General features: G+C 45.7%; 1 protein-coding gene across 1 annotated transcript; it reads left to right on the forward strand.

Annotated features, from left to right (window-relative positions):
* Positions 1 to 1,428: 1,428 nt before the first annotated feature.
* Positions 1,429 to 9,842, forward strand: LOC101734916 (nucleolar transcription factor 1-A). Its single transcript, XM_004918648.4, has 8 exons — positions 1,429 to 1,587; positions 2,717 to 2,813; positions 4,231 to 4,406; positions 4,528 to 4,611; positions 4,695 to 4,862; positions 5,057 to 5,121; positions 5,204 to 6,716; positions 9,354 to 9,842. Exons 2-8 carry the CDS (start codon positions 2,792 to 2,794, stop codon positions 9,402 to 9,404), a joined length of 2,079 nt encoding a protein of 692 aa, XP_004918705.2. The 5' UTR covers positions 1,429 to 1,587; positions 2,717 to 2,791; the 3' UTR covers positions 9,405 to 9,842.
* Positions 9,843 to 11,273: the final 1,431 nt, after the last annotated feature.

Genomic DNA, 11,273 nt, shown 5'->3' on the forward strand with positions numbered 1-11,273 from the left:
AAAAGCTGTGGACACAGTCCTTATGCCCAGTTGATTGTTTTAGAATCCATCTGAAGAAAAATACTAACAAGTATAGATGGGGAAATGAATTGCATATTATTATTATTAGTATTATTATTATGTAAGTGATAATGGTAATTGAGAAGCCTGTCCTGCAATCTGATTGGGTACAGAAAGACAAATAAACCTATGGGATGGTAGTAAGAGCAAACAATGGTTAGTTTGGGGGCATTGATGGAATATGCAATTGCATGGATCTTGGTACGGATTTCATTCATCTTGACTAAATAAGCATCTTAATGGGTTAAATGTGAGAACGAGGATATTCCCACTACAGAAATCAATGGCATTAATTGCACTGGGTTGTTCTCTGTCTAAAAGCCATCATTTATTTTTCAGTAATTAGCTGTGTGTGCCTGTGTGGATGCAGCTTTTGTCCTGGCAGGGCGCACATTTTGACTGTAAATTATTTATTATCAACTGATTGAAACCTGCATCATTAAGTATAGGCCTATGTTGGTTCCCTCCCCAGACACAAGACAAAACAGCCGTTGCACACCAAGAGCAGGTAGTAGCATAAAGGTTATGGATAATTGGCAATTATTTATGTGCAGGGCTGGAACTAGGGGTAGCAGGTCAGGACTGGGATTCAAAAGAGGTCCTGGCACTTCAGGTACACAGAGGCCCAAACAGTCTAATAAATAGTGACTGTCTATGGCACCTTACAGCAGCCCCTCTGGCATTTGCCTCAACCCACAGATTGCCAGTCTGGGCCTGGGTCCTGGCATTCCAAGTACCCAGAGGCCCAAACAGCCCCCCCAGCCCAATAAATAGTGACTGACTATGGCACCTTACAGCAGCCCCTCTGGCATTTGCCAGAATCCACAGATTGCCAGTCCGGGCCTGAGGGGTAGGCAGGAGAGGCATTTGTCCTAGGTGGTTTGGGACGGCCACACAAAGGGCAGTGGGCAGGGGGGTGACTGATACTCTTGCCTTGGGTGCCAGTTTAGTTTATATGAGTGGCAGATGGCACAGATAGGTAGGTACTGAGTGTTTCTCTGCCAGCAGAGGATCATTATGTGTAGGGATGCCTACTTGCTGGTAGAGGCAGTGCCAATATTATCAATAGGGCAGAAAAATAATAATTTAAGCAAGTATGTATTTATGTAGGAAAGGTGGCAAACCCAATAATGTGCCATAGGCCTAGTAATCAAGTACTGGGCATATATAGGTAGGTCCCCTGCTGTATATCTGTATTTTTGTCAACTGGATCCCAAGGGGGTAGTAGAGCTGAACACCTACATATAAAGCACATATAAGGACACCCAGGCTTTGGCGGGAGTCCCCCATCTCTTCTGGATCTACAGGCCCAGGATTCCTAGCAAAGACTGGACCATTAGTTAGTAGGGGGGTCACGGAGTTGGACGCGACCATTTCATTATTGGCACAGCCAAGCGCAGTGAATGGGCGGGGGGTTAGAGCTCCAAATACAAGTACCCCGGCGCCGTGCAGCCGCTTCCCCACCCCGCAGTTCCCAGCTGAGACCTCAGCGCCTGTTTAGCGCCATCTACAGGCCGGGGCAGCGCGGTGAGTTGGATACACACACTGCTGGGGCTCTAATTTATTGCACCGATCTGAATCGATTGTTGTAGGGCAAATTGCATTTCTCCTCTTGTGATCTTTGCAGTCCGATGTCCCCCTGCCAGTTCCTATGGTGGAATCACTTTCCCTGGATGCAAATGTAATGGTGTGAATGGGCAGCCTATGCCAATGGGGCAGTAGATAGAGTATATAGCAGTGCCCCCCCTGCCCATAATGGCCTAATACACACTTGGGCAGCACAGGGAATAATTAGTGTTCCTAGACTTGGCTCTTTAGTTCAGACAGGGGCCAGTGGGGCCCCTGTGGTGCCGGTAGGGCTGCCGCCTGGACGCTGTTTTACTGGTCTGTACAGTAATAATATTGCTTGATGTTATTATATATATATATAGTTATACAGAAATAACAGTAATTGTTGGCAGGTATGTGCAACCCATTTCCAAGGACAGTTTTCACAGACGTCAGTACATCTTAAATGAGTTTGGGCCTAGAGAAGCGCCAGTGTTTCCCAATGATTATCTTAATTTTGTCCTAAATGTTTTGCAATTTTACTTTGAGGAATGTTATTCTTAAATTGTAGCAATATTTGCCCCCCCCCCCCCCCTTCCATGCAGTGTGAATTCTGGGACTTGAAGTCCCCTACATTTTCCTTAGTGGATGGTGCACAGATTATCTGAAAGCAGAGACACTTCAAGTCCCAGAATCCTTCTCTTCACAACAAGACGATGGGGGGGGGGGGGGGGGAGGTTGCACAACGCTGTGAGTCTAAGAAGGCTGGATGGGGCACACAATCATGGTTTACTGGGTCCCATGGCAAAATCTGTTTTGAGCTCCCCATTATTTGGGCAAAGTGATCTGTTTCACATGCCTATGAGTAATATGATTGGCTGCCAGTTGGGTCAAGTAAAGACAACCTGCTGCTAATGTCTGTCTGCGAAACGTTAGTTGATCACATGAAAAGTCACATAAAAGAACCTAGGGTCCCCCAGAGGAAGGATATTCATAGTCTCTGGGTGCCATAACTGTTCTCTCGTCTGCCTGTTGCTCCTATATATGTATATACATATAGTAGCGCCGGGTACCATAACCATTCCTCCCTCCCAATATGACTTAACAGAGTGACTTGGGTTGCTGAGAAGAGCTTGCCCAGCAGAGAATTACTGGAACAGCCGATATAGTAAGGCAGGGCAACATGGCAGCTGCTAAATCTCAAGGTAAGATAACTAAAGGTTTTACACCCCTCTATGTTTTAAAAGGTACATGGGTGCAGTAACCCATAGCAACCAATAAGATTAGGGCCACCATCAGGGTGGAAGAGGGGGTACAATTGTAATAAATCCTCTTTGTAAGGGGGGTTGCATCATGAAAGTTACACAAGTTATGCAATTAAAGTGACTTCTACCAAAACTGCTTAGTAAGTTACGTAACTTGCCTTGAAACTTAAGTAACAGGGGCAGGCAGGGGCACTGACCACTAATGAATGTGTTTGTTTCAGAAATTCTACTATAATTTCTGCTGTGTAGCCACGGGGGCAGCCATTCCAGCTGGAAATAAAGGAGAAAAGGCACAGGTTACATAGCAGATAACAGATAAAACAGCATTGGAATGGATTCTACAGAGCTTATCTGTTATCTACTATGTAACCTGTGCCATTTATATAGAGTTTCTAAAGCAGAGACACTAGTGTTACCAGTACTGGGAAACATTACATTATATTTTCACTTTTATTTTTTGGTGTTACTGTTCCTTTAAGGTAAATTCCATTGCCCCAATGAACTGACTATGAAGTAATTAGTCATTTTAACTGATTATAGCGTAACATCAGCTGTTTATATTGGGAGCTATTTACTGACTTATATCAGCGTCTCCTACAGCAGGGGAATGACCAGTAACATCATTGGGCCCCTACACTTACGCAATGTATGTAACTTATGCAAAAACTTACGTTACTTTCTAAGAAATTACGTATAAACTCCACTGACCCCCCAATTAAAATACCGACTTATTTTCACGTTAATTATTTTTACAGTTTTTCAGTACTACTAAACTACTACAAACTAGTTATTGGGCCTCACAGCAAGATCATTGGGCCCTTTCTTAACAAGCAAAAACCTGGGTATCTTCCATATAAAACAATGGCAGCGCAGAGCAGGGGCAGGTAGATGGGAAGGGGTTAAACTAAAGGTAGCCATACACGGCTGATTTCAGCTGCCGATATCGGTCCTTTGGTAGCTTACCACGGACGGGCCTCCCCAACCAACATCTGGCCTGAAATTGTCCAGATCTCGATCAGAGGGGTTTGATTTTTCCATTGGATTGGGGACCGCGTCAGCTTGTTGCTGCTCTCCCCAATCCAATGGCACCTATGCCCTCCATTTTAATTCAGTGGTTTGGCCCTAAGGCCAATCGATCAAACTAGCCCAATATCGCCCACTAGTAGGTGGGCATGTCTGGAGAAGATGAACCAATAGGCTCTGCTAGTCAGTAGACATAGGGCAGGTTTGGGTTATAAAAGCAGGAAGATACTTTTCAGGCTTAGGTTGACAGGCCAAGAAGGGAAAACTGCAGGCATTAAGCTCCCTAACATTTCCTCATTCTCGTACCTACACCCACTCCTATTCTATCCCATAGACCAGTGGTCACAAGAGGATGTCCTGACTCTCCTACAGGCCATGAAGGCAATCATTCCCAGCCCAGATATCAGTGAATTTAAAGCCACTGAGTACCACTTGGACTGGAACAACCTGGCCTTTAAAAATTACTCCGGCTCAATGTGCCGCCAAAAGTGGATGGATCTTACTGCAAAGGTATGGAGAGAAAGATTGGGGAATGTTCATAGTCGTAGTTCTTGGCCATTGTACTGTCAGTCCAGAGAATATGATTTGTAAATGTCTGTAAACCTCAATGATGTTTTTTTGTCCGTAAAAGCAACAGGTTAGGAAACACCGAACCCTTGAAGAGTTGGTCTTGGACGCTGAGAAACATGTACAAAATCTCTCCAAAAGTCCAAAGGTAACAATATTGTCATCCTTATTGCTACTATTCATCATTTAGATATTTGTATTACAAGCAACATATTTGTCTGAATCTTGCAGAACTATGTGGAACCTCTCAGAAACCCACTCAAGAAACCCCTCACTCCATATATCCGCTTCTTCTTGGCAAAGAGACCTAAATATGTAACACAGTACCCAAACTTGAGCACCGTGGATCTCACCAAGGTTCTCTCTAAAGAATTCAGAGAGCTTCCAGCTGAACACAAGGTGGGCCAAGAACAAAATTTGGAAAGTGACTGAACAATTAAGAGCTAAAGGAAGGGTGGACTGGAGGGAAAAGTGGAAGAAGGGATTTAGCAGGAGGTTGGAAATGAATGAAAAATTGAAAGTGGACAAAAGAAGTGTGCATGTAGGAATATTATTGGAGTATAGTTGTTCTACTACTTGGTGTCCTTCTACAGGTCAAGTATTTTCAGGACTTCCAGATAGAGAAACTGGAGTATAACATCAACTTGGCAATATTCAGGTAAGTGTCAGTGTGCATGTGTTTAGGGAAATGATCGAAACATACATCAGTCTCACTTCTTTGTATTGCCCTTTTCCTATAGGAAGAAGAGTTCTGATCTGCTGAAAAACCTAAATAAATCTAATGTCTTAGAAAAGCAGTCCAGTATTGCACAAAGCCCAAAGAATTCCAGTGTGGCACAAAGCCCAAATAATTCCAGTGTGGCACAAAGCCCAAAGAATTCCAGTGTGGCACAAAGCCTAAAGAACTCCAGTGTGGCACAAAGCCTAAAGAACTCCAGTGTGGCACAAAGCCCAAAGAACTCCAGTGTGGCACAAAGCCTAAAGAACTCCAGTGTGGCACAAAGCCTAAAGAACTCCAGTGTGGCACAAAGCCTAAAGAACTCCAGTGTGGCACAAAGCCCAAAGAATTCCAGTGTGGCACAAAGCCCAAAGAATTCCAGTGTGGCACAAAGCCTAAAGAACTCCAGTGTGGCACAAAGCCCAAAGAATTCCAGTGTGGCACGAAGCCCAAAGAATTCCAGTGTGGCACAAAGCCCAAAGAATTCCAGTGTGGCACAAAGCCTAAAGAACTCCAGTGTGGCACAAAGCCCAAAGAATTCCAGTGTGGCACAAAGCCCAAAGAACTCCAGTGTGGCACAAAGCCTAAAGAACTCCAGTGTGGCACAAAGCCTAAAGAACTCCAGTGTGGCACAAAGCCTAAAGAACTCCAGTGTGGCACAAAGCCCAAAGAACTCCAGTGTGGCACAAAGCCCAAAGAATTCCAGTGTGGCACAAAGCCCAAAGAATTCCAGTGTGGCACAAAGCCCAAAGAATTCCAGTGTGGCACAAAGCCCAAAGAACTCCAGTGTAGCTCAAAGCCTAAATAACTTGCAAAACCAAAAGAACTCCAGTGTGGCACAAAGCCCCAGCACATCTGAAGTCCCAAGAAAAAGTCCCAGAGTGGTGAAAAGATCCAGCATGTCTAAAGCCCCAGAAAATAGTTCCAGAGTGGGGCAAAGCCCCAGCACATCTGAAGTCCCAAGAAAAAGTTCCAGAGTGGCGCAAAGCCCCAGCACATCTGAAGTTCCAGGAAAAAGTCCCAGAGTGGTGAAAAGATCCAGCATGTCTAAAGCCCCAGAAAATAGTTCCAGAGTGGGGCAAAGCCCCAGCACATCTGAAGTCCCAAGAAAAAGTTCCAGAGTGGCGCAAAGCCCCAGCACATCTGAAGTCCCAAGAAAAAGTTCCAGAGTGGCGCAAAGCCCCAGCACATCTGAAGTTCCAGGAAAAAGTCCCAGAGTGGTGAAAAGATCCAGCATGTCTAAAGCCCCAGAAAATAGTTCCAGAATGGGGCAAAGCCCCAGCACATCTGAAGTCCCAAGAAAAAGTCCCAGAGTTGCGAAAAGATCCAGCATGTCTAAAGCCCCAGAAAATAGTTCCAGAGGGGCGCAAAGCCCCAGCACATCTGAAGTCCCAAGAAAAAGTTCCAGAGTGGCACAAAGCTCCAGCAAAGCTGATGTGCCAGAAAAGCATTCTGATGATGATGATGATGAATGTCCTATCACATTGGATGCCACAGGAACTTCCCAGACTACTCAGAAGCGGCAACAGAGAAAGGTGTATATAGAAAAATTGGCTTATTTTGCAGCTTTGCTTGTATTCTCTGCTTGTATTGAGAGTTTGTGATTAGTATGCCATGATATATTGATTTATTAGTGGCTGACTACAACTTTTGTAGAACATTTGTACATTATAATAACTCAGATGCAGGGGGAGGAACTAAGGAATTTTATGTTTCCTTTCCTTTATGTTTTCCTTTTGTTCTGTGCATGTGTGTATAAGAGGAAAATGCCAAAGAGGGCGGGTCCAGCTGGACTGGGAGTGTCTATGAAAAGGATATGGCAGAATGCCAGCCCTGGCTAAGTGTCAATGTATATAAGAGGGAGATGGCAGAGAGTGCTGGCCTTGCTGAGTGTCTGTATGAGAGGGATGAGAGGACCAGCTCTGACTGAGTGTGACTGTATAAAAGGGATGGGTATGGCTGGATGAGTTTGAGCATCTGTGTGAGAGGGATGGTAATAGCTGGTTGAGCGTGAGTGTCTGTATAAGAGAGATGAGTATGGCTGGATGAGTGTGAGTGTCTGTATGAGAGAGATGAGTATGGCTGGATGAGTGTAAGTGTCTGTATGAGAGGGATGAGTATGGCTGGATGAGTGTAAGTTTCTGTATGAAAGGAATGAGTAGGGCTAGATGAGTGTAAGTGACTGTATGAGAGGGATGAGTATGGCTGAGGGAGTGACTGAGGGATGAGTATGGTTGGATGAGTGTGAGTGACTGTATGAGAGGGATGGGTATGGCTGGATGAGTGTGAGTGACTGTATGAGAGGGATGGGTATGGCTGGATGAGTGTGAGTGACTGTATGAGAGGGATGGGTATGGCTGGATGAGTGTGAGTGACTGTATGAGAGGGATGGGTATGGCTGGATGAGTGTGAGTGACTGTATGAGAGGGATGGGTATGGCTGGATGAGTGTGAGTGACTGTATGAGAGGGATGGGTATGGCTGGATGAGTGTGAGTGACTGTATGAGAGGGATGGGTATGGCTGGATGAGTGTGAGTGACTGTATGAGAGGGATGGGTATGGCTGGATGAGTCTGAGTGACTGTATGAGAGGGATGAGTATGGCTGGATGAGTGTGAGTGACTGTATGAGAGGGATGAGTATGGCTGGATGAGTCTGAGTGACTGTATGAGAGGGATGAGTATGGCTGAGGGAGTGACTAAGGGATGGGTATGGCTGGATGAGTGTGGATGTGCCACTATGCAAGAAACAAAAAACTCAGAAGAAAAAACGGATCTTTCCACCAAAATACTTCTGCGGGGTGAATCGGTGAGTGACCGTCTGTGGGACGTTTATATGTCTCCGCTATGGGCTGGCAGTGCCTGTATCATGAACAGTTATGTGTAAACTGGTATTAAAAGTTACCCATTGGTAAGTGGGCCCAGGTGCTCAAGCTCTAGACCTTCTATAGGCTGCCAGTTCACACAGGGGCTACCAAATAGCCAATTATAGCTCTTATTGGCACCCCCGGAACTTTGTCCATTTGGCTGTGGCTCACGGGTATAAAAGGTTGGGTACCCATGGTTTAGGCAAATTAATGATTGTTCTGATAATATTTTCCTTATTTACTTTTGTGACATAAGGCATTGCCCCCCCCCCCCCCCCCCCTTCCAGCCTCTTAGAGTGCAGCTTTGCCCAAATGCATTCAGAGCCCGGAGAGCAATAGCTGCCCCCTCACATCTATTCGGTACATAGTATACATACTATATATATATATAGGTTGCAAAGCAGAGATGAGGACATATTCACCTAATTAGCAACTGCAGGGGGTGGTGGGGTATATAGCTCCCAGGTGCCCCTGTGTAAGGACTAACCCAATTTGCTGACTGGAATAGGGACAGAGGAGGATTGGCCAGATTTAAGAACTGGGTCAGACTGGGGTGTGCAAGGCCCACAAAGAATGCTACCCCAGGGGCCCCCCACACCGTGTCACTGGGGCCCCCTTTGCCCCCCCACCACCAGCCCCTCCCCCTGCATGGGCACTTTATACTTACTTTTCCCACGTTCTGGTGAGGGAGGTCAGTGGGGGAGTGAAGGGGGAGGGTGGGCGGGGATTGGGTCTGGGGGGCACTTGGTTTATTCCCGTTTGTCCCCCTGGCCCAGTCCAACCCTGGTTAAGAACAGAAGCAGACTCTGTTCAATATTCAGATTATCCATCTCGTTGTGCTCTGTGATTAGTATCACTCCAATACTTAAGCTGGCCATACACGTGGCGATCTCACGATGTTTCGTACGACCGTCGGTCGCACGAAACATCGTCAGATCCGCCACACACCATTCAGGGCTGAATCGGCAGGTAAGGAGGTAGAAACAATAGGATTTCTACCTCCTTCTGCCGATTCAGCTCTGAAGGGAGAATTTTGGTCAGGCGCCTTCTATGGCGCCCGATCAAAATTTTCTAACCTGGCCGATCGGCGAGTCGACCGATATCAGCAGCTTCCTGCGATATCGGTCGGCTCGCTGACATGCCATACACGCACCGATTATCGTACGAAACGAGGTTTCGTACGATAATATCGGTGCGTGTATGGCCACCTTTACCCGTAGTAATGTTGGTTAGTGCCCCAGGGCTGGTAGTGACCGAACAGTTTAACTCAGTACTCTCATTAACCCTTCCATTCCCTTCTCTGGCAGCGCAAAGATGAAACCAATGATGAATCGGGATCTGGTTCCAAGAAGTTTTAATTAGCAAGAATTTCTTCTGTGGCTTCAGAACAAAGAGTCTCCTGTTCCCTCTTCCCCTCGGGGCTGTTGGGGGTTTTTGTATGAAACCGGCATCGGATCTGCGGCACTTTGCAGGGAGGCCTTAGGCTGCCGGCCAAGCTATTAGGAGGCTAATGGCACGTCTGGATCTTCTTTGTTGCACAGAATCTCTTGCTCCATTTGCTGTTATACATTTGGGTTCCTGGAGTTTGTGTCTGTCATATGTTCAGTCAGTGGAGTAACTGACATAAACATTGTCTTCTGTAAAAGCAACAGTAACACCAAAAAAATTGTGTTACTGTTCCTTTAACAGCCGGTGTCCTGTTGTCTGACCTGTACCTTGAACATTGCAGTGTTTATAAACATATGTTTATTATCATTATGGACAGTTACTGGTTAATAAAGCATATTTTTTGTTCATTTCTATTGTTTTTAGAAACAATCCGCTCATTGCTGATAGGTTTACCCGGGTTATTATAGTGAAGGAAGTTACACTTATATTTGATGTATTTGGATGTATATTCCTGCTGTATGTTTATGTATTAGAGCAAGTGCTAAGGATGTGGCCACATGGGGATTTACATGATCTGAGTGGCCCTGAGTGTTGTAGCTTACACCGTGCCACCTGGTTTGACTTCCTATTATAGGGTATTATTATTCTTTATATAGCACTGACCTATGTCGGAGTGCTTTTGTTAGCGGCCCCTAGCTCCTGATAAACAGGAGCACTTTATTTAGGCACAGGGTTAATAAGGTGGACACTGGCACACACAGGGTAAACGGGCAGGTGAATGGTTAAACCAGGAGCAAGGCACCAAAAGGGTTACAGTCTCTGAGACTAAATACAAGTGGATGGTTAGGTCAGGCAGTCGGGCTAAGGGCCAATACCAGGATCAGGAACCAGTATAACAATACCAGAAGCTCCTACCAGGGGCAGAGTTGCCAGCAGTAGGGTTGGCAAAGGAACTGGCAAGGTAGCATTTGGGTCAGTGGGCCTTTAACTGTGAATTTCACACCCCTAGGGTCAATTGTACCAGTAGTTGGTCCATGACGCCAATCTCCCAGTACAATGCCCTTTGGCAGATCATTTGTAGCAAGATGGTTCCTGGGTTCTTGCAGCCTCTGCTGGTATTGGCTTGTCTGGCTGAGACTTCCATGTCTGGCATAGAGATTTATGGGCTGAGGATTTATATGGCGGCTGCTCAATTGGAAGCGCTGGCTGGACAAGTAAGCACAAACAGCAATTAGGATCCATGATTGAGTTTAACCCTTTAATGTGCCAAATGCAAACTGGAAAAGCCAAGAAGCAAAGGAATGTTCAATGGAATGGGTAAAGAAGGTGAAAAGGAAGATGAAGCAGATCAATTGATAGCGAAGGAGAAATCCCAACCCCATGGATCTGTCACTACTGAGGGGGGGGGGCTGTTTGGGCCTCTGTGTACATGAAAACCAGGGTCTATTTTGAATCCCAGTCTGGGCTGGGCGACTAATCTCCCTGTGTGCCAGAGCCCTTAAGGTTTTAGGGGGAGATGAGGACAACCACAGGGTTAAAATAAAGTTTATTACAGAGCAGAGATCTTATCTTTGGCTTGAATGTTTGTATCAATAATAAAACCCTGTTTCTCTCTCTCTTACCAGAATGAGGGGCCTGAGGTCCTATCCTTCCAGGAAACATGATGTAACCAAATTACAAAGGGCTTAATCTCTGATTAATCTACTATAGCTAACTAGCTAGTGCCCCACTGTCACTTATTGTGTGCGCAGAACAGCCTTGCATGCTTCATAACTGCATATAATGCACCACCTGGGAAATACATCCTTATAAAGGCTGTTTGGGCTTGTGACGTCATC

The sequence above is a fragment of the Xenopus tropicalis genome, chromosome 10 (genome assembly GCF_000004195.4).
Source record: "Xenopus tropicalis strain Nigerian chromosome 10, UCB_Xtro_10.0, whole genome shotgun sequence".
Classification (NCBI taxonomy): Eukaryota; Metazoa; Chordata; class Amphibia; order Anura; family Pipidae; genus Xenopus; species Xenopus tropicalis.